This window comes from Microtus oregoni, unplaced genomic scaffold, assembly GCF_018167655.1.
Source record: "Microtus oregoni isolate MIOR12 unplaced genomic scaffold, Mior012 000043F_ref0000047, whole genome shotgun sequence".
NCBI classification, from domain to species: domain Eukaryota; kingdom Metazoa; phylum Chordata; class Mammalia; order Rodentia; family Cricetidae; genus Microtus; species Microtus oregoni.
Window position 1 is genome coordinate 1,307,107 of NW_024543210.1, and position 26,485 is coordinate 1,333,591.

At 43.3% G+C, this 26,485-nt stretch overlaps 1 protein-coding gene across 3 annotated transcripts in view; it reads left to right on the top strand.

Annotated features, from left to right (window-relative positions):
* The first annotated feature begins 4,771 nt into the window (after nt 1-4,771).
* Nucleotides 4,772-26,485, top strand: part of Ppp1r13b (protein phosphatase 1 regulatory subunit 13B) — a 74,288-nt gene continuing 52,574 nt past the window's right edge. For 2 of the 3 annotated variants that reach the window (XM_041633136.1, XM_041633137.1), the window contains exon 1: nt 4,772-5,034. In XM_041633136.1, coding sequence (XP_041489070.1) covers nt 5,026-5,034 — 9 coding nt within the window. In that variant the 5' untranslated portion in view covers nt 4,772-5,025. The remainder of the gene's footprint in view (nt 5,035-26,485) is intronic. The other variant, XM_041633138.1, reaches the window with a different exon arrangement.

Sequence of the window (26,485 nt, forward strand, 5' to 3'; positions counted from 1 at the left end):
GTTTGAGGCCAGTCAGTCTACAGAGGGAGACCCAGGACAGCCAGGGCTACACAGAAAAGCCTGTAAATTAACGGTGGTGTAACATGGGTTCATCAGTAGTAGCACATGTGCCACAGTTAATTAGGTGTTAACAAGTAGACGAGGGGCTGGGGAATGGCTCAGTGGATAAAGTGCTTGCCCTGTGTCTTAGTTAGGGTCGCCATTGCTGTGAAGAGACACCATGACCATGGCAACTCTTACGAAGGAAAACATTTAATTGGAGTGGTGGCTTAACAGTCTCTGAGGTTTAGTCCATTATCATCACGGCAGGCAGCCTGGTGGCTGGGAGTATGGCAACGTGCAGGCGGACATAGTGCTGCCTACATCTTGATCAGAAGGCAACAGGAAATGGTTTGTCTCCTCTCGGCCTTAGCGCCATCTTCCTTGACACCCCTGCGCCATGAGAGCGAAGTGGAGGAAGAAGAGAATGCGCAGGCTGAAGCACAAGAGAAGACAGATGAGGCAGAGGTCCAAGTAAACTCGCCTGTCCACCCACGAAGGCCAAAGGAGCAGAAGTAAGGGACGCTGGAGGCCGGGACACTGGTACAAGTTGGAGTGAGCTGCAGTCGGAAGAAGTCTCTGGACCTGCGACCTTGCCACTTGCTCGCAGAGACCACTGAGAGACCACCTGCTGTCATGACAACAGCCCCGCTGGCCCTTTGCCCTGGACCTATGGTATTCTGGACTAGTTCTGTCCTCACTTGTGGCCAATTGTAACTCGTGTGCAATAAACCATCTTTGTCACTGTCAGCTGAAGAATGCAAAAAAAAGAAAGAAAGAAAGAAAAGAAAAAGAAATGGTTTGTCTCACTGGGTGTGGCTTGATCATATATTAGACCTCAAAGCCCACCTCCACAGTGACATACTTCCTCAAACAAGACCATACCTACTCCAACAAGACCACACCTCCTAATAGTGCCACTCCTTATGAGATTATGGGGGCCAATTACATTCAAACTACCACACCCTGTAAACACCAGGACCTGACAGATCCCAGCACCCATGTAAAAAACTGGCACAGCCCCACACACCTGCAATCCCAGTGTGGGGAAAACAGGTAGATCCTTGATGGCCACCTAGTCAATCATAATCAATGAGCTCCAGATTCAGTGAGAGGTCTTGTCTCAAAAGATAAGGTAGAAGACTGGCTGTTCTTTCAGAGGACCTGGGGTCAATAATGATGGCTCACAAGCATCTGTAATTCCAGTACCAAGGAGTCGCCTGCTGTCTTCTGGCTCCACAGGCATACATGTGATGTACAGACATATATGCAAGCAAACACCCATGCGCATAAAATAAAATTTAAAAATAATTATAAACAATAAGATGGAGATCAATTGAGGCTAATACCCAGCCTCAACCGCTGGGCTGCACATGCATGCATACCTTCTGGACACACACAAACATGTACACACACACACAGTAGGAATAATAATGATAATCAGAGGAAACTGAGCAGGAAGAATACTCAGAGGACCACACCTTACAGTGGTTCCACTGAAGAATGTTTTACTTGATGGGGTTGCAAAGCAGATGTGACTTCCGCCGAAACTGTAGTTCACATTTTGAAGTTGGGTCTTTCTGTGGACTGGGAGTGTCCAGTTCAATACACTGTGGTGACGCTGGACAGCAGGAAAGCCGTAACTCCCTGTCAGCTGTGTGGTCACCGTGGGAAATGCCTCGTGTTCTGTGGATGACTGCTAAGATGACAGCTTACAGGTATACCAGCTCCATCTTCCACAAATGACATTTTCCATGTGGACATGCTAGCCCAATAAGTGGAGGAGCAGCTGGAAAGGGGGTGTTAATATTCTTCAACTCTAAAACTGTTCTGAAAATGAGATTTATTAAAAACAAACAACAAAACAAAGCCTAATAGTGCAAAGTCTTATTCTGACTTCCATCTGTCCTTGGTGCACCCAGTTCTGGTCCCTACCTGCAGGTGTTCTGTATTCGTCCTCTATGGAACCCTCCCAAAAATTCAGTATGCAAGTGTGAGTATATGCTGCTTTTCTTCAAGGGCTTTGAAGGATAGGTAATCACTTTTACTATACAATATTCAAAATCCACAAAGAGAGAAGTGCAACAAGCCCCACAGACTCATCACCCAGATTACAGAGAATTTACTGGCTACATCTCATCTGCTCCTCACTGCCTGGTCCTTTCCCTCTAAAGCCAACTGTAGTCTAGGTCTCTCACATATTCTAGGATGCATCTTTGAACAATATGAACATCTTATATAACCCTATTGCCCACATTCAACCATCAGTGCTATTCTGGTAAGTGTCTGGTGTAGATGGCAGGAGATACTGAGGGTTTTGTGGTGAATTTGTACGTCTGTGTTTCAGGAGCAGTAGGAAATGGTTGGGACTTGGGGGACGTTAAAGCCTGGGGGGCCAATTTCAATGTCTTTGTTGAGGTACAAGGAGATGGGGCCTGATGCCTGATACCTGTGGGATGGAGAAGAGCTACTGGCCAGCCTGGCTTGGTAAAAACTGCCTGGAAGTGATCCTGGCAGATGCAGGGGGCATCGCTGCAGGGTCAGGCAGAGGCTAATCTGTGCCCACAAGTCCAACCGATAAGAGTGAGGGGCTTGAGAGATGGTGCAGAGGTTAAGAGTACTTGCTGCTTTTCCAGAAGATCAAGAAAGTTCCAGCACTCATTAGGCAGCTCATAGCCAGACTCTGAAGCCTTCAAATGCATGTATGTATAAATATACACAGAGCATGTGCACAAATAAAACATAGATTTGTTTTTATTTTATGTATATGATGCTAGTATACATTTCTGTCTACCACATGTGCGTGCCCACCTGAAGAGTATGTTAATTCCATGGAACTGAGTTACAGACAGTTGTGGGCCACCATGTGGGTGCTGGAGATCAAATCTGGGTCTTCTGGAAAGACAGCTAGTACTCTTGGCCAATGGACCATATATCTCCAGTCCCCAAAATACATTTTTTAAAAAGTAAGACCTTGTGGTCAAGGTCCTCTTAGGAGAGTGAGTGACATTTCTCTCTGGCCTGTCTTTTGTTGGGCATAAGTGAGTCAACATCTGTCTCTTCACAACTCATGACACTAGCATGTCAGGACTGTAAGTATGACAGAATCGACCCCACTTCTGCTTCAGATGGGGAATGCAAGGCACAGAGAAGTGGTCAAGTTGCCCGAGACCTTACAGGAAGCGGCGCGGAGCTGGAATTGGGGCCCAGGGCTCTTGACATCTAATCTAGAATCACTCATTTCCAAAACTTCCTCTTCTTTTAAAACCCTGCTCCCACAAAGGATGTGTCACTGGTCATTCATGGTTCACATGAATTAAGTCTTAAAACCCTAGGGACATTTATATACTAAACCTGCTTGCTAACGATAACATAACTACAGAATTCATAGGGCAACTGGCACAGGCCACAAAATGCTAGAAGCATTCCATACATCAGCCCTGGGCTCCCCCAGAGAGGTACTATTATTATCCTACCATATCCTATGACAGAGATGTGCTTGCCTAAGATCACCCAGGGAGGGTGTGTCAGCAGTGATGTTGAACCAAGTCTGTTCGACTGGAAAGTCCACGCTCTCAATCACTAACCCCCGTGGCCTCTTAAGCACAGGCGTGTCTGCCCATGAGGGGGCTGGTATAATTCTGGCCTCCTCCCTCTTTTTGCCCCCACTTAGCAGCCTTCTGCCACTCAGAGAACCAGAGAGGCTACAAACTGCCCCTGATCAGCATCTACTGCCCTCTCTAGGGGCTGGGTACTTCCAAAGGTGATCTACCCCTTCTGTGTTTGGGGTCACCCACGGGTCTTCATGTTTCTGGAAGCTCATGGAAGTTTAAGTCCAGTGCAGTTCATCAGCCGCTGTGTCTCATCTGTCAGGGTTCAGGCGAATGGCACCAAGTGGAGTGCTCAGAAAGGGTGCCTGCCGTCCAGGCAGCCTCTGCTGAGGGTCTGCTCTGGGCTCTGTCACTCAGGCTTCCAGGCTGGAGGCAAAAGTGACCCGGGAAACAGAGTTCTAAGGACAGACCTGGATCCTGAAGAGACAGACTGTACCCTACCCTGGGACATGCCAGAGGGATCTCCAAGGATACTGACGCAGGTGGGTACGGGCCCTTTAGGCGCGGGATGGCTCGTGTGAAGGGCTAAAGCTGAGACCTGTGTGTTGGGTCCAGGAAGGCCAAAGTGGCACAGGCTGCGGTGGACGCGGACGCGGGGCGGAGACTCAAGGTCCCTGGGGCCCATGGCACTGAGCGGCATGCAGTCTGGTAATGTAGAGGAAGCACCCTGCGCCGGCCTCACAGGCTCAGGCCTGCTAGCCTTACGCCGTGCAGGACACCCCGGGGGCACGTTACGGTCAGAGGTAAGCGGCCAACTCGTTGCTGGCCTCCGGATCTGAGGTGTGAGTCCCCGCCGATCGCAACTCTGCGGGACCCCTGCCTGCTCTTCCCTCTCTGCCCTTCCCTTTCTATTCGTTCGAGGTGACCCTGAGCCGAAGTCTTGCAGACTCGGGGATCGGGGATCCCTCAACTCCCCAACACCCACTTGGCCGGCTTGCAGGAGAGGGGGCGGGGCCGGCGTCCGCAGCGCGCGCCCCTCCCCCGCCGCTTAGAGCGCGGACGCGCACGAGCGCGCTCTCACCTGGCCGCTACGGAGACGCCCCGCCTCCTCACTCGCCCCCCACATCGGACCAATCAGAGGTGGCGTAGGCGGAGGGGGGGCGACGCGCGGGGCGGGGCCTACGCAGCCCGCAGGGTGAGCCGAGCGGGTGGCGGAAGGCGGCCGGCTTCAGCAGAGGCGGCGGCGGCGGCGGCGACTGAGGGACGGCGACGCGGCACGCGGGGCGGTGCGACAGGACGGGCAAGGGCTGCGCGGCTCTCCGCAGCCGCCGCCTTGTCACAGCCGGGCCGTAGGGCGCCGCAGCGAGTGCGCGGCCTGTGAGGCGGCCGGAGCGGCGTCCTGTCAGGCGGCGAGGGTGCGGCGGACGGCGGCGCGATGATGCCGGTGGGTGCGGGCGGCGGTGCCGCGTTCCCCGGCCCCCGCGCGAGACGGGCTGGGCAGAGAGGAAGCGACGGGCGGGCGCGCAGGGCGGGCAGGCCGAGGGGCAGGTGGGGGCGGCGGCTGTCAGCGAGCGGGAGGGCGGGCGTGGGCGGGGTCGCGGGACCCGGTACGCGGCCTCCGCAGAGCTGCGGGCTGCGCGGGGCTGCGGTGTGTTTGCCCCTCCCGGCGAGCGACCCGTGCCTCGATTTCCTCTTGGCGCCGTGGGAGTCCTCGGCGGTGGCACCCGGGTGCGATGTTCCCACGCTCGGAACCCACGTTTCCCTTGCACCGGTTGGAACACACGCCTTGCGCGAATTCAGAGAGCCATCTTAGGAATCCCTTTGCCGAGGCTTCCCCTTGGGTACATTTGCTCTACCTGGAGTGATGTCCCTGTGACCTGAAGGTTGAGCCGGTTGTGTGTTGCTGGAGCCTTTGTCCTGTTCTCAAGGATGCTTTGGCCAGGAAGACGCTTTGGGGTTGCCACCCTCCCTGCCTTTTCCTTTACCTGCTATCCAAGCGGCGCTGGATGCTGAATTCTCATATTTTTTTTAAATAGGCTTTTTGTGAAATATTCGTCGTGATTAATGAAGCAAACGTGAGATGGGTTGTACCCAGTTGGACGTATTGTTTTTTTGAGTGTCTTTTGAGTAAAATTCTCAGACATAAAGATTGTTGCTCGTTTGTTTTCGAAGTGCTGGGGATCAAACCTGAGCTTTAAATGGCTAGGCCGGTGCACTGCCACTGAGTTTATATATTCCCAGATTTAAAAAATAAAAAAGTTTAAGTCTCCGGGAAAGATCACGTTTCAGAGGAAGAGTATAGTCTCTGCCTGTTTACTCGAATACTGACTGTCGTTCTGCTGTGCTGCACCCAAGCTCATTAACTTATGTCTCCCCCTTTCAAATAATTTCCTGTTTCTTAATAGCCTATTCTCCCCTTTTTGAACTGATTCCAACCCCTGGTGTTTGTGGAGTTTTAAGATTGACCTTCTTGATCCTTCAATCCTTTGTGTTAGGCTTGTTTAGTTCTGAACATGTTTTTAAACGATTGTCTTGTAGTGGAAAGAGCATGAAATGAACATCAGAAGACCTGGGGTCAAATACTTGTTCTGGTACCTTTTCAGCAATGTGACCTTGGAAGAGTTGAGGTCTGAGCCTCAAATTATCTCTAAAATAGGGGTTAAAAAAAACAACCTGTCAATATTTGAAGTGTGATCCCGAAGATCAACAGGGATGTTTTTCAAAAGTATTAAGCAGAATGCCATGCCATATTTTTAATAAGGCTGAGTTTTCAACTTCTAATTTTAATCTCTTCAAAATATGCTTGAGCATTTATTTCCTCCTTTTTCTTAACTGGCTGGATGTTGAGAAGGTATTCTGGTATTTTGGAATTTTGAAAGCAGTTTTAGCTAAGACTTGGTAGTTATGGTGATAATGCATTTATTTACACTGTAATAATACTGAAGATTATTAAATATTTGGCAGTTTTATCATTGTGTGGTATTTAATTATAAATGCCCTGTTAGGAAGCCTGGGCTGCTTTTTCCATATGTTAGCTTAGACATTTTTACTTCTGTCCGGGTGATTGGAGTTTCCAGGCTATGGGAACAGATTTTACTTTTAAGAAGTTTGTTTAGCCTGGGGGTTGGGATATTTATTTTAAAAACTCAAATAGTGTTTTTTAAAGCAGATCTTTTATTAATTTAACACGGCTTTTGTTTTAAGATACTTTGAGAAACAGATGGTATTTTATTAATCCTTTTTTATATTTCCTTCTTTATGTCTAAAATATTACTTGTTTGGTTGAATCCTTCCTTTAACACAGGTGAAAAGGCTTGTGACTTCAATAGAACTTTTAAGAACATACCTTTTTTTCTTGATGGTATCTTAACGCTATGTGTCGAAGTGGAAATGTGATTTTTCTGGCTTTAGTGTATATTTGGTGTCTATCATCATGGCGAATCATCAAATAAATATTGGTTCTTATTTTGTAGTTGTACAAAGAAGCAGGACTGTTAGATAAAATGTAATAATACACAGTAGGATCAAATGCAATTTAAAATATTCTAGTTAAGGCCGGTGACGTGTAGCCCTGGCTGTCCTCTGTAGATCAGGTTGGTTTCTAACTCAAAAGGTCTGCCTGCCTTTGGCTTCCAAGTGGCTGTTTCCTTTTTAACCGAACTTTGTGTGAATCCCTTGAAAGTACACATTCACGGCACACTTTGGGTGGACCAGCACATTTCAAGTGTTTACTGTCCCATGTAGAAAGATGGTGGTTACCAGATTGGCCAATGCAGATTTGAAACTTACTGATGAGTGTGCAGTGTTGGTCTGTGGTGACTTTTAACTGATCAGATGGTTTAACACTGCACAGGATCTCAGCTGCTGAAAGCTAATGAGAGTATCTGGCCAAAAGTTCTCATCTGACAAGTCTTTGTAAAAGCCATCTGTCTACTTGTTACATAAACCCAAACCTTTAACCACAGCACTTGGAAGGTAGAAGTAGAGACATGATTTCTGTGAGTTTGAGGCCAGCCTGGTCTACTTAGTGAGTTCCAGAACAGCAAAGACTGTTAAACAGATAAACCCTGTCTTGAAAAACTGAAAAATACAAAAATGTTTTGCCTAATATTCCCAAAGGACTCTACATCCTACTACAGAGATATTTACTCATCTGTGTTCATTGCTGCTCTATTCATAATAGCCAGAAATTGGAAACAGCCCAGATGTCCATAAATGGATAATGAAAATTAACAGAGTGGACTATTACTAAGCAGTTAAGAAAAATGATATTCTGAAATTTGTAGGTAAATGGATGGAGCTAGAAAAAAAAATTGTACTGAAAGACATAACCCAGGTCCTGAAAGTCAAATATCTGTTATATCTGGATGTTAACTCTAATCTTTCAGTATGTATGTTACATTCCACACAAATTGGGTACCTAGGGAGGGAGGGAAGGATCTCCTAAAGAAGGGGAAATAGAGTATAGTATTATGGAGGGACAAAGGGGAAAACTAGAAGAGAAGGATTAAGTAGGGAGGGGGAAGGCAGAAAAGGGTAAAGGAGGGGATATAGAGAGTTACCACTAACACTAAAGGCCATTTGAAAAACCATATGGAACTACTACTCTAGAAGCTTCCTAAAATACAGACATATATGAAAGGACTCTGGATGGAGTCACCAAATAATAGGGGCAGACAGTGCACCAACTAGACATCTTATACCACCAAGTAGACCCTCCTTTGCCAGGAGAAGATGACGTCTTATTTAATTGTTGGCCAAAGGAACCCCATGGAACCCCCCAAAGCCAAGGCTATTGGTTACTCTGTACAGTTTGATGGTAAGGCCCGATTGCTGAAGACACACTTAGATCATAGAACGTGAAGAAGTAACTAGAAGCTTTACTCCTACTGATAAACAATTATGGTACTGGAAGGTACTCTGCAGGCTACTGGAAGAGAAAGGTAATCATCAGTATCACTTAGCTACAATCTCTGAGACCTACAACAGTGATCAGCCTGTGAGATATCCTAGTGCAACAGTGGCGCAAATGTTATGAGAGTAACCACCCACTAGACCCACTCCATGAGATGAAACCCTTCCCTGATACTGCTAACTGGCTAAGAACCCGCGCCTAGATAGGTCACAGTTCAGGGGAAAATCTACTATTATTCTGTTAAAAGAACAGCAGTATAATGACTTCTAATGACATACTGCTATATCCATAGATCAGCACCTCACTCAACCCACATCAGAGAAGCTTCTATTTATAGTTGGTGGGAATTAACACACAGCTGAACAGTGTACAGAGAGACAGAGATACTAGAGCACTTGGTCCTAAATGGAATGTTTTTATCAAGCCCTTCAGTTCAGGGCTCAGGAATTATGCAGAAGAGGAAGCAGAAAGATTCTAAGAACCAGAGGTGATGGATAACACCAAGGATTGCCTGTTTTCTGGACACATCAGGACTGATGCACATATGAACTCATAGAGACTGGCAACAGACAATAAGACCTGCATAAGTACAAACCAGACAGGGTTCCAGCACTGAGAGGAGCAAGTGAACAATAAGGTTATACCCCTAACCAAGAGGCCACCTGCAATTGATACTATATACTGGCAGAGGGAAAATCAGTTTTGTTTTTTTTTATATTTATTTATTTATTATGTATACAATGTTCTGTCTATGTGTATGCCTGCAGGCCAGAAGAGGGCACCAGACCTCATTACAGATGGTTGTGAGCCACCATGTGGTTGCTGGGAATTGAACTCAGGACCTTTGGAAGAGCAGGCAATGCTCTTAACCACTGAGCCATCTCCCCAGCCCCCGAAAATCAGTTTTTTTTTTTATCAGTGGACTCTCACTGGAATATATCAACCACCCTTTAGGGTAGACCTCACACTCAGTAATTAGCCAATACAAAACAAACTCGATGGTGTTTTGTGGACTTTTCTTTTCTTTTTTCTTTTTTTTTTGGTCCTACTGGTCTTTTGCTTGATTGTTTTGATTTTCATTTTTGTGAGATTTTGTGTGTTTGTGTGGTGTGAGTGTGTGTGCACACATGCGTGCTTGTGTGCTTTTATTGTTGAAGGAGAAAATAAAGTTGGTGGTTATGGAGGTGAGAAGGATATGAGAGGAATTAGAGGAGGGGAAAACATGATCAAAATATATTGTATGAAAATTTCTTTTCAGTAAAAAATAAATCCATTTCCTATCCTTGCTCCCCAAATAAGTTTTGTCTATGAAGCTGGAGAGATGGCGTATCTGTTAAAAGCACTGGCTGTTCCTCTAGAGGACCACATTTGATTCCCAGCACCCAAGTAGAAGCTCTCAATTGTAACTCCAGTTTCAGATCTAACACCTTTTTCAGATCTCTGTGATTACCAAGCATACATGCGGTACACAGACATGAATGCAGGCAAATATTCACATAAAACTCCTTTTAATGTTTGCCTAAGGGAAAGGGGATAGATATTTAAAGAATACCCTAATGTCCAATTGGACCTGATAACATTTAGGCCATACCTACACAACTTGAATAGAAATAAGAATATTTAGCTAAAAAAGCCTTGTTTAGAGCATGGCACAGATGAAAATGGGAATCGTATTTGTTGAAAGAGTGACATTTGGGAGCTGGTAAAGCTTTTTAAAGGAATGGAATATACCAAGGGAATGGGACTAACTGCTTTTTCCCTTCCAAAAGGAGGCTAACAGGAAGTGTTGCAGCTTTGAAGTGTGTGCTTTGTGAGAAGGATGCTTTGGTGGTGATGTTAACCCTGGAGCTCCTTACCTCTGCTGAACTGTCCCTTCTAACTAGCTGGTTCCACTGAATTTGCTATTAGGAACTCTTTCAGCTTGCTCACTGTAAGGTATGGGTTATGTTTATTTGTGGTTATATTTAGCACTCTCATTAAACATTTCAAGTTTTCAGTCAACTTTTTTTTTTCTTCCTAACTATGTAGAACTATTTTAAGATACAGAGTAAGTCTTTTTCCTTGTAAACTATCCACTGTAGCCCAGGTGGCAGAACACTGAATGAGAAATATGGGAGACTTGGGTTCTGACTCCCCACTTGGTAATTATGTGACCTTTTGACTTAATAGCTTGTGACCTCAGCTTCTCATCTGTCAAATGACTTGGACTTGGTAATTTCCAAGTATTTGTGGTTGTTCTGGTAGTTTCTTTAGAATAGAAACTTTCATGAAGGTGACATTCATTTTGGCCACATCAAAGACCAAGGCATCATAACTCTTGCTTGATAACCTAGTGTCAAGGAACTCTGTATAATGGGGCAGATAGGGTGAACTCAGATGTGTGATGCTGTTGTTAATTATTTAGTTGATTGCTCAATAAGCTTGACTTTAATGAATAAATAGCACTCAGGACTGGACAGGATTTTTAAAATTCTTGTTCCTTTCAAATAGAATTATACAAATAAGATGACTTAAAAATAATGTATTTCTGAACTATTCACAGATATCTAAAATGAGAAACACCACCTCAGTGGGTGATCCAAAAATGTTTTATATAAAAGCTGCCAATGCGCCAGGTGGTGGTGGTGCATGACTTTAATCCCAGCACTGTGGAAACAGAGGAAGGCGTATCTCTGTGAGTTCAAGACCATCCCAACGAGTGCCAGGACAAGCTCCAAAGCTACACAGACTCTGTCTCAAAAAACAAAACAAACAAAACCATCAATGCCGTTTTTCTGAGCATAAAATAGTGTTAGGTAGAGAACTCTTCCTTCTGGCTCTGCTTCAGCTCAGAAGCTTTGCAGCTACAATTCAGTTTAGTGGCAGTAAGCTCTCGGCAAATGGTGTTTGTCCTTGTGTGCTAAGGCATTGTGGAAGGCTTTGTGCTGAAGTCTGTGGAGAGCTGAGATTTAAGAGGTAAGGAAACGTGGCCAAGTTCTCCAGGCTAATAAGTGGTGAGGCAAGGTCTAACAACAAAGGGTCTGACTCAGACACCTCTGCTCCTAGTCTTTACCAGTTCCTGCGGGGTTTGCCATGGTCAAAGTATGTTGCCAGAGGTGCTGGTAAATGCAATTTGGCAAAAAGATTTTTTTCTTTTATGCTTGTGTCAAATGGAGCTTAATGTTTAAAAATCCTAAGGCAGAGTTTCTTGATAAGAAATGATAGTTTTCTCTGCCTTGCATTATGTTTGTGTCCGCTTCCTTTACTAGCATCCTGCAGTGGATGGCCACATACATGCTTTGTAGTTACTGAGGATTTTAAACATGATAGGAGCTTAAAATATCACTGGAATATTATGTTAAAGTTACGTAACTGGTTGTCAACATGGATTTTTGTGTGTGTTTGCCCAGATGGAGAATGGTTTCTCAACAAAGTGTGGTGGGATTTGGGTGCCTTGAAGTGCTGTTGCCATAGTTATTTCACAAACTCTACTTCTGGGACCCAAGGACTAGTATAATCTGGTTCTATTGTGACACTTTCTTGGCTTGATTGCCTTGCTTTATTTTGCTGCAAAGATAGCTTTATGGCACTGTTGTGCATACTAATTGATACGCAAAAGCTGCTGCTACTAGATTTTATAAAATAAAAAATGCATGGTGATGTCATGAAGAACAATAAAAGACCTGAAAAATGAGAAGATAGTTTTGTTAGAATTAATAAATGACATCTGAAATATTAATGTGCACTTCAGTGCAGGGTACTGTTGGTTTTGTTGGTATGTTTAGAGGAAGTGTTTGTTTGTTTGTTTGGTTGGTTCTTTTGAAATAGGGTTTCTCTGTGTAAGTGCTCCAGCTGTCCGAACTTGCTCTGTAGACCAGGCTGACCTGAAAGTCAGCGATCCCCCGTGTCTACCTCCTGAGTAGTGGGATTAAAGGCATGTGCCACCACTCCCCAGCTTAGAGGAAATGTTAATTGAAGATTTGGCACAGCCATGACTGATACCGTATGCCATGATTGTTGTCATCATAGTTCAAGCAGATGCAAAGGCTGCATGGTAGGAGTGCCCTGTATGCTGGCCACACAGAGAGGCCTGTGACTAGAGCAGAGTGAATGAAGGAATATTGGGGAAACTCAGTAGGAAGGTGATGGTGTTTATGGAGGGGTGAAGGAATGGGGTGGGTGATACTACTTGGTGTAATAGGATCTTAAAGGATAATTGAGGGGGCAAGAAATTTCTGTTAAAGGAAATGAAACACAGTCTCTAATGCCCTTAAGTCATGGTCTCCTTTCTCTCTCTCTCTCTCTCTCTCTCTCTCTCTCTCTCTCTCTTTGAGATGGTCTATTATATTTAGCTCCTGCTGTCCTGGAACATGCTATATAGACCAAGCTGGCCTCAAACAGAGATCCACCTCTACCTTCCCAGTGAGGGATCAGTGGTGTGCACCACTATGCCTGATTGCTTTAGTTCCTAAGTTAAGATAGTAACCTTTAGGGTTGGTAGGATCTCCTAACTTACATAAAAGGTATCTGGTTTGTAGTAAATGCTCAGAGACATTCAGCTTGCTGTGGTCTCTATGTGTTTATTTTGTTGTTATTTTTAATTTTATGTGTTCATGAAAAAAAAAGAGAGAGAGAATATAAAAATTTGAGATTGTGTTGGATATGTATGCGCCACAATGTGCATGTGGCATTCAGAGGGCAGAGGACAGCTTTCCAGAGTCATTATTTTCTTCCACTGTGGGCTCCAGGTATCACTCACATACTCAGATTTACAGAATGAGCGGTTTTACGTGCTGTGCTGGTTAGTTCCTTATTAACTCAACACAAGCTAGGATTGTCTGGGAAGAAGGAACCTCAGTTTAAAACATGCTTCACGTCAATAGTGCATTTTCTCGATATATGATTGATGTAGTAGGGCCCAGTCCTCTGTGGATGGTGCCAACCCTGGGCAGGAAGTCCTGAGTTGTATAAGATAGCAGGCTCTGAACAAGCTATAGAGAGCAAGCCAGTTAGCAGTATTCCTCCATGATCTTCTGTTTCAGTTCCTGCCTTCAGGTTCCTACCTTGACTTCCCTACATGATTTACTTTAAGCTATAAGCTCAATAAATCGTTTCCTCCCTAAATTAATTTTGGTTATGGCATTTTATCACAGCAATAGAAACCTGCAAAGCCATCTTGGTTGTACAGGTGTTTTTCTTTTATAGGTGAGACAAAATATAATTTATATACCATTTTTAACATGGGTATTTCAGTGGTTTTAGATATGAGAAGGTGGCTCAATGTGGCAGCTCTCCGAATATTTAACCTGGAGTGTTTTTACACTGCAGTTTCTTTTATCTGAAACACTCTGACCAGAGTTTCAAATTTCACTTTAATTCTCCTGGATTTTGGTTTTTTTGTTTTGTTTTGTTTTGTTTTTTTGGTTTTTCGAGACAGGGTTTCCCTGTGGTTTTGGAGCCTGTCCTGGAACTAGCTCTTGTAGACCAGGCTGGTCTCGAACTCACAGAGATCCACCTGCCTCTGCCTCCCGAGTGCTGGGATTAAAGGCGTGCGCCACCACCGCCCGGCTTCTCCTGGATTTTGGAATATTTCCATGTGTATAAGACTTGGGCTCATGTTTAACAAATTTGATGTTTCATATGCATCATTCCTATAGACTGAAGGTAATTCTATCTGATATTTTTAATGCACCAGTACTTTGATAGATCTGTCACAAGTCAGGCATGGAATTTTTCACTTGTGGCTTCATGTTGATGTCCAGTTTTCGATTTTGGAGCACTTTGGAGTTCAGGTTTTGGATAGGATGCCCAAGTTGTATTGGGTGCAGTTGCAGCCCTAAACATTTGTGTGTGTGGTTCCATTTCTGCTTTTTAGGAGAGGAGAACAGGGAAACTTTCATTTTGTTTTTTGTTGTGCCACTGCCTAATCCAGTGATTGACACATGGTTGGTATTCAGTGAACATTTGTTGAATGAAGGAAGTAATGATGTGCATAGTGTCAGATCTCATTGTGAGTGTGTGTGGGTGTGTGTGCCTGTGAGAGCAGAGTTTGTAAGTGCAGCAGTGTAGTCAGATTTCTGTGGTAGAAGGAGACATTCTACACTCGATCTTAGTCAAAAGACTGGGAACTATAGAGGAGTAAATCTGGAGCCAGTGGAGGGTAGTAGATGTGTGGAGAAAGAGAGAAAAAGAAAGAGACAAAGAGACAAATGAGAGGGCTCAGAGGGTAAAGCACATGCCACCAAGACTGAAGACCTGAGTTTGATCTCCAGGACCCACATGGTTGAAGGGGAGAACCAACTTCTGAAACTTGACTTCCAAAGTTGCACTGTGGCACTCACAACCCCTCTCCCATCTACTGCCTCAAAAATAAATAAAATGTAATAATTGACATTTTTTTAAAGTACCTTGAAAAAAAAGTAATAAGGTCAGTTAAGAGACCATTTGATTCAGACGTGCCTTGAGGACCAGAGTTCCAGTTAATAGTAAAAAAGAATACGAGTCTGAGTGCTTGTGTGAGTGTGTGTGAGAAAGGAAGGAAGTACAGTGACTGGAGTTGAGGATAACAGGCTTATTGCTTCAGCAGCTGGATTCGTCTTTCCTTTAAGATAGAGAATAATCAAAGCAGTAGTGTAAAAGCGCTGTGAGGAGGGAGAGTTTTGCTTTGGCTGTTTGAGATGCTGGTTAGTCTAGAAAGATGTTACTCTTAAATCTGAAGGTCAAATAAACATATCAGGCAAACAAGTCTCTCCCTGTAGATTACATAGCTTTTCATGCTGTGTATTGGCATGAAGAGTTGCTGCCTGGGCATTTCTACTGCACTGTATACCTTGCCTTGTACTTCCTAGTTTACATGATCAGTTTCTTGAGATGACTATCCCAAGTTTCCCAGATCATTCTTGGACTGGTGTTCTTTCACTTTGGTGTTGAAGTACCTAATTGTCCTGTTCACCTTTTCTTTCTTTCTTTCTTTCTTCCTTCCTTCCTTTCTTCCTTTCTCTCTTTCTCTCTTTCTCTCTCTTTCTTTTTTTTTAAAGACAGGGTATCTCAAGCTAGTTTGGAACTTGAGGGGTGTGTGTGTGTGTGTGTGTGTGTGTGTGTACTGGCTGAATCCTTCTACCTCAGACTCTGTTTGGAGAAATACTAATATAAAGCCACACAGCATTGTAGTCATCAGCTAGACTTCAGAGCCACGGTGGCTTCTGATTCTGGCTTTGCTACTCACTTTTCTGAGGCCTTGGATAGATTATGTAATGCCTCTGTGCCTTATCTTCCTCCTCTTTAGTATCAATATTCATTATAAGCACTTAGTAAACGTTTGCTCTTAATGTTTTCTGCTGCAACCAGGAACCATTGTGGAGATAGGACACGGTTGAGATTCCACTCACAGTATGTGTCTGCTCTTTGTGCTGAGGGAAGCTAAAACAAGATTGTAAAATCTACTTGATTTGGTAGGACGGAGAGAGCTTAGTTTCCTTTTGTTAAATTAAAGTTTGTCTTCTTTGTCTAGTATTTCTGTTAGTCAGACACAACACAGATTCAGAGTAGTGCACTTCACCAGGGTTCTGATAGAAGCTGGTAGATGGTACCTCCCAGACCACCCTGCAGGAAATGCCCCTCCCTCACTGTGCTTTTTGCGTCCTTTAGTACGGTGCCTGTGTGGTGTTTATCTCTGAGCACTCCAGGAAAGACATGATCTGTTTTCCTTTCCCATTGCAGTGTCCTTAGTGCTGAGGATATTGTGGGCCTCCAGTGGTGTTCAGTAAGTTCTTGTTTACCGAATGAGCTCAACAGCTTTTGGGATGTATTAATTATATGCTGTGTCTGGCCCTGCTTGAAGTGAGCTCATCTTGTAGGATGTAAACAAAAATGCCATTTGAAAGATTTAAGCCTTCAAGCGGCAACGACTATCTCTGCGAGTCTGCGACCTTTCATGTTGGCATGGAAAGTTCAGAGGAGTTCTACAAGGATAAGGAAAGAAGGTGGAGGTGATGGAGCAGGGTTGTCAGAAAGATTACAAGTCAGAGAGAGGACTAATATCAGAATTGAAATGTGTAATGAAGGAAAGTACCTGGAATATGAGGATAGAGGAGGAAGGCAAGGAGGGGTTGAGAAAACTAGGTGGAACTGTCTGAGAAGTATGACCTACATAAGAGGTCTTTTTGTTGGTTGTTGTTGTTTTGTTTGATAGGTTGGTTGGTTGGTTTTTCAAGACAAGGTTTCTCTGTGTAATAGCCCTGACTGTCCTAGAACATGATTTGTAGACCAGGTTGGCCTCAAACTCAGAGATCTGCCTCTTGAGTGCTGGGATTGCAGGTGTACACCAACACCACCTGGCTTGCATAAGAGTTTGAATTGGGATTGGGTAGTGGCAGCACACGCCTTCAATCCCAGCATTGGGGAAACAGAGGCAGGCTCATCTCTGTGAGTTTGAGGCCAGCCTGTTCTACAGAGCTAGTTCCAGACAGCTAGGGCTGTTAATGCAGAGAAACTCTGTCTCGAAAAAGAAAAATTCAATTGGATCCTAAGGGAAACATGAAACCGGTAAAGTATCATTCATATATATATATAGTTGTAGTAAAATACATGTTACCATTTGTTGGTCAGTTCAGTGGCTGTGAATGTGTTCATTGTTGAACAGGTATCATCACTGCCCATTCACAAAACCTTACGTGTTCAAACTAAAACTACTGTTGAAGGGCTTTTAAGCTGAACTGAGGGTTTTCCAATTAAAGCTAGTATGATTGGAGTTGGAGAAAGGAGCCTTCCATCAATGTGTTGTCAGAGTCCCTTAAGCCCTCATAGGATCGTCATTCTTTTGTGTCACACTACTCCAGTTTACGTAGCTTCTCAGGCTCGAGTGCTGCAGCAAGGGAGCCGAAGACAGACACTTGCAGGGGTCCATCTCAGCCTGGAAGTTGTACGATGACATGGCTTCAGCACGCTGGGAGACTGTAATCTGAGGTCTAAGGGGCACCCTGGCTTGTTAGTACCTGAGGCATGATTACAGATCACACAGGGTATAGTTAAAGCTCCTTATGATGCCTGAGTCATCAGAAAAGAGTAAACTTTGTCAGTGATGTCTACCGCTGGTGCGTTTTAGATTATTGTGTGCAGTAGAACATGATGAAGCTGCAAGTATGATTTTATAGTAATCAGGACTGAACAGAAAACTAGAAAGATTCAGTGTAACTAACCCATTATATCCAGAGCATTTCAACATGTAGTATTAAAGTATTAGTGATAATTACATTCTTAGGCTGAGTCTCAAATTCCAGAACATTTTTTACACATAAAACCCATCTCAATTCAAGTTGATCACATTTTTTAAGTTCCCAATGGACCATATGTGGTTAGTGACTATCAGAGGTCAGTGTGGCTTCAGATTGTGGTTCAGGTAAAGGGCCAAAGCCCTATCTGTACAGAGAATGCTACTAGTCCTATCTCTGGATTCCTTGTTTGCTGGGAAGGCTTTTGTTTGTTGGTTTGTTTAAGACAGGGCCTCTTTATATAGCCTTGGCTGACCTGGGACTTGCACTAGACTAGACTAGGCTAGCCTTGAACTCACAGAGCTTCACCTGCCTCTGTTTCCTGAGTACTGGGATTAAAGGTACATACAACCATGCTGGGTCTGGAGGGCTTTTATTGTAGTTGTTTTCAATTGCTAGTATCTGCTTTGATTTAATCAGGATAGTGCAATAATGAGGGTGCACATATTTGGGGGAAGACTCTCATTTCCTAGGAGTGTGGTCTTGGGTGAATTAATTTCCTTGTGTCAGTTTCCTCATCTGTAGAATGAACACCACAGTACTAACCTTGTTGTGTGTGTGGAGGATTAAGTGAGCTGCTGCTGTGTACAAACCCACAAGATCTGGCATATGACAAGCGCTACAGGCATGCTCGAAAATGCTTAATGGTTTTGAGTCAGTTAATTTCAGAGACATTTTTGCTTTGGAGATTGCTTTAGATAAGGACTTACAAGACAAGTTTTCACAGGTGAAGAAAATGTTACCTTAACCTTTTATAAGGATTCTTTTTAATTGGTGTCTTTGGATAACTAATTTTCTTGTTTGCTACAACATTTGAGTATATCCAACAACTGTAGGAATAGTATAATTAATGATTAAATGATTTAGGATCTAATTAAGGTATAGGAAAAATTTGAAGGGATGATTTAATCAACATTTTAATTGTTAGTACTATTATAATTAAGCCACTCTTTCTCTCTGAAATACTTTATTAGTCCTACTGTGTCTGGGGAGACTTCCTAGTTCTAATTTTCCTCAATTAGTGTATTCTAACACATTGAATTACTTTGAGTTTTATTTTCTATTCTTTGTAAATCAAATATGAGAGAATGGTAGAAATAAAACCAGAGTGTAAAAGGATGACCATTTAACAGGAAGGCAGGAGAGGAGGTCCTGAATTATTGTGCAGAGTGAGACAGGCAAAATGGATAACCATGTCATAGTGTGACTGCTGGTCTGGTCAGTTTGTCAGACTGCTGTGCCTAATAGGGCCATCTTGGCAGACTCCTTGCTGCCTGACGCTGCTGTTTGCTCTCTTCTCTGTCAACTGGAGCACTGCCTGTCCAGTTCCCCATTCCTGTTCACGACTAACTCCTTTCCTGCCCAGCCTACTTGTTGCTTCCTTTGGGAAGTCCTTCCTGATCCTGAGTCTGGAGCAGGGCTCCTTCCCATGGGATGTTGCAGCCCTTGGCAGCTTGCGTTATAGTTCTGTTTTCTTAGGTCTCAGATTTAGTGAGGAACTAAGACTTGGGCTAGCCTTATTGACCTTATATGTCTAGAATCTGGCTCAGGGCCAAGTTTGGCTCAATAAAATTTTCCTAAATGAATAGAGAGTGATCCTGAAAATACACTCAATTTATATTATAAACAAAATAGCAGTTTGTTTTTTGTGCATTTTGGTGTTTCCTGCCTATTGTACTGCAGGCCTTGCCATGAAGTGAAAAGAAAACAAACTTGAGGACTGAATTTTAATCTTTTTATATGGGTGTTTGCCTGTAGAATTGAACACAATTCAGATATCCTTGATATTAGTGAAAAGCTTATGGTCCAATTAGTTTCCTCCTTTTGGAGAATTGCCAGTAATAGATACCTATGCCTATGTGAGTTACCTTGGAGGGGAGATTAGGAAATTTAAAAATAACAATAGGGTCTGGATAGTTCAATGATGAAGTCCATTTCCTGGGGATCTAACGCCCTCTTTTGGCTTCTTTGGGCACTGGGAATGCACATTGATGCTAACACATATATTCAGGCAAAACACTCATAATATATGTTATATAAAAATTAATGTATATATATTATAATATATATAGTAGCAGCTAAGTGTGGTGCTGCACACCTTTAATCCTAGTGCTCAGGAGGCAGACGCAGGAGGATCTTCGTGAGTTCAAGGCCACTATTGTCTACGTAGTGAGTTTCATACCAGCCAGAGCTACAAGTGAGACCTTGTCTTTAAAAATATAAAAAGTAGTAATAGAAGCTGCTCATGTTTTATTTTAAAATTACTTTTTAAAATATTTATTTGTGTATATCAGGGTGAGAATGATGTGTTATGGTGCCCGTGGAGTCTAAAAGAGAGCATTGGATACCCTGGAATTGGAATTACAGGTGATAGTGAGCTACCCAACAGGGGTGCTGAGAATTGAACTCAGGTCTTCTGTAAGAGCAGCAAATACTCTTAATTGCTGAGCCTTCTTTCCAGCCCCCTACTCATGTTTTTAATGTTAAAGTCAAAAGAAATTACATTCTATGACTAAATTGAGTAGAAAAATGATATTTTCTGTATCTCTTTTTTTAATGTAACAACTAATTGTTAATTTCAAGAATTTGTTCTGCTGAGAGGTGGTGGTGCATGCCTTTAACTCCGACACTTGGGAGGCAGAGGCAGGCTAATCTCTGAGTTTGAAGCAATCCTGGTCTACAGAGTGAGTTCCAGGACATCCAGTACTACAGTGAGACTCTATCAAAACAAAACAAAAAAACTGTGTAAGAACATTTGCTGATGAGGCTTCTCTTGAGGTGGGAGTCTCAGGCTAAGTTGCATTGGTCCTGAGATCTAGGAAGACCAGTCAACTCTCCCTGGTTATATGCAAGGCAGTTCTGGATTAGGTGTTGGATCTGTATTTTCCAGACATATGTTTGTGTTTCCAGTGTTTCACAGGGCATGGGGAGAAGGGTGTGAATGGACCAGTAGGGAAGGTGAATATAGTAACCCCAAAAAGGGTGTGCACAATTTTACTGTGTACTCACACAAAGTAGGTACTAGTACTTAAGACACTATTGTCTTGACGTGTTTTCAGTCTTGTAGTAGAATCGTGCAAAACATATGCATGGCTGGTTAGGAGTGTTTGAGAATGCAATCTTGAGAATCAGGTAATCCTGGTTCCAGACCTGGCTATGTCACTTCTAGTCATGTGACCTTTACTAGTTATATAACCTTCTGGAACCTATTTCTCATTCGTAAAGTAAAGTAATAGGGCCTGTCTCAATAAATTATGGCATGGTCTATAGAGAAGAAATACATAGGCTAAAACAAAATATAGTTGTGTGTATTCCCATGGTAGCATGCCCAAAGAGTATCATTAGCTAAATACTAAACATTTTACTTACTGTGCCCTTGTTATTAAAATACAAAAAAACCTTCTGTAGTAAAAAAAAAAAAAGGTATGAAAAAAATATGTACTGGCTGTGAAATGTAAATTAAAAGGAATTTCATTTCCTCTGTCACTTTCAAAAATTATTTGTTGTCATTTAAAATTAGTATGCTTTTCATTATTGATTGATCATTTACATACTTATTTGTATATCTGGAGATTAACACAGGATCTTGTACATGCTAGGTAACTACTCTATCACTGAGCTAAACCCCAGCCTTTGTTTCTAGACATTGTCTCAATATGTAGCTCAGGTTGGCCTCAAATCCATGATCTTTTACCTCAACCTCTGGAGTGTTGGGATTATAAGCATGTACTACCACAGCTGGCTAATTGAAAAGAAAAGAAAATCTTTTACCTTGGACTTCTGACAGGGCTGAAACATTCTATGTGAATAGTGCTCAGTATTGGATCTGACTCCCAGGAAACCAGTGGATCAGTGCTAGTACAGGTTATTGTTGGAGACAGCAGCTAGAGTGGAAGGCTCCTTGATTATTTGGTCCTTGACAGCAGAAATGGGTATTGGTGACGAATTTCTTAGGTCAGTTGCTTTCCCAAGTGTAGGATCTTGGTTATCAAGTGTGAACTAAGAGTCTATGATCTTAGCTGTCTTCATGTTTAGTAGGTCAGATGCAGACCTGAGCTCAGCCAAGTGTGCCAGCACACAGGAACCCTCCCCTTCTTTGTCTCTCTGTCCCTCCTACCCTGTTCTCCTTGGAGAACAACAGTGCTCGTTTTACCTTAGAGAGATGTGTCAAGTTGTGCCTATCTTAAAAGATTTTTCTGGGACTAGAAAGGACCGGCAGGGGAATGTTCAACTATTTTAGTACCCAGAGTTACTGTTAGGTATAGAAATTAAAAGGGGGATGGTTTGAGAGAATGCTGTGGGAGGAGCACGGAGTTAGGGTCTTAGCTTTGTGGCCCAGGGTTGCCTTTAACCTTTTTTTTTTTTCCCTGAGAAGGGTTTCTCTGTATATTCCTGGCCATCCTGGAACTCACTCTGTTGACCAGGCTGGCCTCAAACTCATAGAGATCCACCTGCCTCTGCCTCCCAAGTGCTGAGTTTTAAGGTGTGCACCACCACTGTCCAGCAGCCTTTAGCTTTTTAAAAATTATTTTTATGTGTATGAGTGATGGAGGAAGGTCATTGGCTAATAAAGGAACTGCCTTGGCCCATTTTATTGGTTAGAAGATAGGTGGGAGGAGTAAACAGAACAGAACCCTGGGAGGAAGAGGAAGTGAGCTCAGACTCGACAGCTCTCCTCTCGGGAGCAGACGCCTCAGAGAGACGCCATGCTCCTGGCTCCTGGGCAGACGCAGCACAGCACGCTATGAAGCTCCGACCCAGGATGGACATAGGCTAGAATCTTCCCGGTAAGCGCACCTAGGGGCGCAACACAGATGGTTAGAAATGGGCTAAATTAATATGTGAGAATTAGCCTAGAAGAGGCTAGATAGAAATGGGCCAAGCAGTGTTTAAAAGAATACAGTGTCCGTGTAATTATTTCGGGGCATAAGCTAGCCGAGCAGGCAGCCGGGGTGCTGGGGACGCAGTCCCGCCGCCCCTATTACTACATATGAGTATTTTGCCTGTATATATATATTACAGGCATGTAATGACTGGAGGCCAGAAAAGGGTGCCAGATCCTTCAGAACTGGAAAAAAAGTTAGTTGTGAGCTGCCATATGGGTGCTGGAAGTCAAACCAGGTCTTCTGGAGAAGCAGGCAGTGTTCTTAACTTCTGAGCCACTTGCCCCCCTTTTCTTTTTTTAATTTTTAATTGTAGCCCTGGGTGGCTTGGAACTCTCAGAAACCACCCTAGTGCAGAGATTACAGGTGTGCGCCACCAGGCCCCTCCTGACAGGATACTATCTGTCAGGCTTTGTGCTAGCCATTTCCTGGACTTCAGTATTTAAGAACCAAGCAATTAAAGTCTCTAAATGTGGAAAGGCAACAGCTTGCTGTGCTGAGAATCAAGGCACCTAGACTACAGTCTTGTTGGCTCATCTTCAACTGAGGAAAGGGTGTTAGTTAGATTGTTGCTAGTCTGACTGTGAGATTTGAAGGCTGATTTAAGTATTCTCCAAGTATTTGTTGAATTGAACACCTTTAAAAGGATTAAGAAGGAAATAATCACTTACATGATTACTAACTCAAATTAGCAACACAAAAAAGTTTCTTCTTTCATACACATGTAAACAGGTTTTTTTTTTTAAAAAAAAAATTGAAGCATAGGGGAGATAGAGGCAGGCAGATCTCTGTAAGTTTGAGATAAGTCTGGTCTACAGAGTGAGTTCCAGGACAACCAGGGCTATATAGAGAAACTCTTTTCTCCCACCCCCCCAAAAAAGGTGTGTGTGGGGGGGAAACAAACAACAACAACAACAACAAAAAGACGAAAAGAAATTAAAGCATAGTATAGTCTCAAATTTGCTGCCTAAAATGTGTGATTTTCTTTTAATGGACTAGTATGAAGGCTACCTTTTATTTTTGTGTTGGAATATGGATCCTCACATGAGCATCCTGAGTGCTGAACCAATAATAGCTTGTGGACTATTTTTGAGCTCAGAAGAGACAGAAAACTATTCTGTGGCATAGAAAAGGCTAAGACAAAGAGAAAGGTGGTCTGCCGTCAGTCTGTTTCCCTCTATAGAAACAACAGAGGATTTCACATTGGGCAGCAGCACTTCCCTGTGTTTATTGAACTGAGGAGTGACTTGACCTTGGTCTGGTGGGAACGGAAGGGCGTTTTTACAGTTTCTGTGCTTGCTTCTTTGGCCTGCCCCTTAGTGGAATGATGCAGGGTTTTCTGCCCTTTCTCACTCCCTTCCCTAGTTTTTATACTCTATACTGCTGGCAGTTATAAGGGCTACTCAGAGCCTGGAAGCAGTGGCTTCAATGGAGCAAGTGCAGCCTTTCTGAACTGTTACAATTAGTTGTGCCTGGAATGAGCATTGATCATTCATTCATTTAGTCATTTATTTATCATTCATATATACCCCAGCAATGCATGGGCAGCCGTTTATGGGAGTTTTCCAGTTGTTCCTATCCTGGGCAGTCCTAGATGCTTGTGTTACTGTCATACCCAAGGTTCCACAGTCTTCGTTTATGCTGTCTTCCCGGTGTTTTTTGGGCCTTCCTCTTCACCTTATCCTGTGCACTCCAGTGAACATTGAACCTTCATAAAACATTCTCAGATTTCTCTTTGTAAAGTAATAAATAAAAATTTTAGTTATTCTCTTTGAGTGTGACACACATGCACGTGTGCATTTTCACATGCTACAGCATATATGTGTAGGTCAAAGGACAACTTGAAGGTATCAGTTCTCTCTTACCATCTGGGTCCTGGAAATAGAGCTCAGGCCCTCAGACTTGGTGGCAAGCACCTTCACCTACTGAGAAGAAAAATTGCTCTGTGGATAAATCATTTGTTATAACTTCACAGAGTTGTACACACATACAAATACACGCACAGTCTCTTCTCACTTGTGGGCACATTTGTGTACATGGCACTTGAGTGCCACCTCTCATGCATTGTATATACAACAATAATAAGTAAATGGTTTTTAATAGGAGAGTTCCTGGAAGGGCATTGGATGGAAAGCCAAGCAGCATGGAGTTCACTTGAAAGGGACAGTTCTGGGGACCTTGGCAGTAGCGGTATTAAGGCTTTCTTTCTATAGTGTGTCCCTCTTTTTTCTATAAACCACATCTTTTTTTTTTTTTTAATAAACACCAGTTAGCAAGATTGTCAGAACTTCATCACAGCCTCCCCCAGCTTCTTTCTCTTACGGCATCTCTGGCACTCTGTCTTAGATTCTTACACTACTTTATTCCTAAGAGGAATCTGTGCTTGTTCCGAATAGACCTGTTCTTAGCAAAGCAGCCAGAATGAGCAGGGAAATGTATGTCAAAATGTGCTGCTCTTAGAATCCTTCTGGACTTCCCATCAACCTCTTAGGAAAGCCTGGCCTGTTCATCTCCTTTCTTTCTTTCTTTTCTTTTCTTTTCTTTTCTTTTCTTTCTTTTTTTTCAGTTCAGAAAAATCATGTAATTGATAAAGTTTATAAAAAATTATAGTGCCAGACATAATTCTACTTATTTAATTGATTAACTTTTATTTCTTTGAGCTGCCAAGGATACAGTTGATGTTTGAAACTGGATATTTGTGTACATACCTTTGAGGTACTGGCGGTCTCTGCATTATCTAAGGTCTTTCTCTTTTTTTTAAGATTTATTTAGGGGCTGGAGAGATAGCTCAGTGGTTAAGAGAGAGTACTGGCTGCTCTTCCAGAGGTCCCGAGTTCAATTCCCAACAACCACATGGTGGCTCACAACCATCTGTAATGAGATCTGACTCCCTCCTCTGGCTTCCAGGCATATATGCAGGCAGAATGTTGTATACATAATAAATAAATAAATTATGTATACAACATTCTGCCTGCACACCAGAAGAAGGTGCCATTACAGATAGTTGTGAGCCACCATGTGGTTGCTGGGAATTGAACTCAGGACCTCTGGAAGATCAGCCAGTGGTCTTTAACCTCTGATCCATCTCTCCAGCCCCTCTTTTTGTTTGTTTGTTTGTTTGTTTGTTTTTTGTTTTGTTTTAGACAGGGTTTCTCTGTATAACAACCCTGGCTCTCCTGGAACTCACTTAGTAGACCAGGCTGGCCTCAAACTCATAGAGATCCACCTGCCTCTGCCTCTGCCTCTTGAGTGCTGGGATTACTTGCCTGGCTTTCATCTCCTTTCATCTCTTTATTCTCTGCTTCATCAAAGCTGGACTCGTTAGGGAGTCTCTTGCCTGGCCTTCATTTCTTCTCAGAGCCTTTACACTTTTTCTTTTGCATACTGTCCTTTCGGACTGTTGTCAATGCTTACTCTGTCACCCACCTTTAGCGAAGCATTTCATTTTGGTGGGGGGACAGGGTCTTGTGTAGCTCAGGGTAGCTTTGAACTCTTTTTCCTCCTGCCTCTATCCTGAATGTTGGAATTATAGGCACACACCCCTATGCCTGGGTTCTGAGGTTTTCTCTAACCACCTTCTTTAACTAAAACTACTCCATTGCCCATCTGTTTTTTTTGTTTGTTTGTTTTGGTTTTGTTTCTGGTTTTTTGAGACAGGGTTTGGCTGTCCTGGAACTAGCTGTTGTAGACCAGGCTGGTCTTGAACTTACAGAGATCTGCTTGCCTCTGTCTCCCAAGTGCTGGGATTAAAGGCGTGTGCTACCACTGCCTGGCTGCCTGTTTCACTTGCTCTATGTTTCCCCATACTGCATGGCATCATCTGCTATACTGTATGTTTTACTGTGTCTT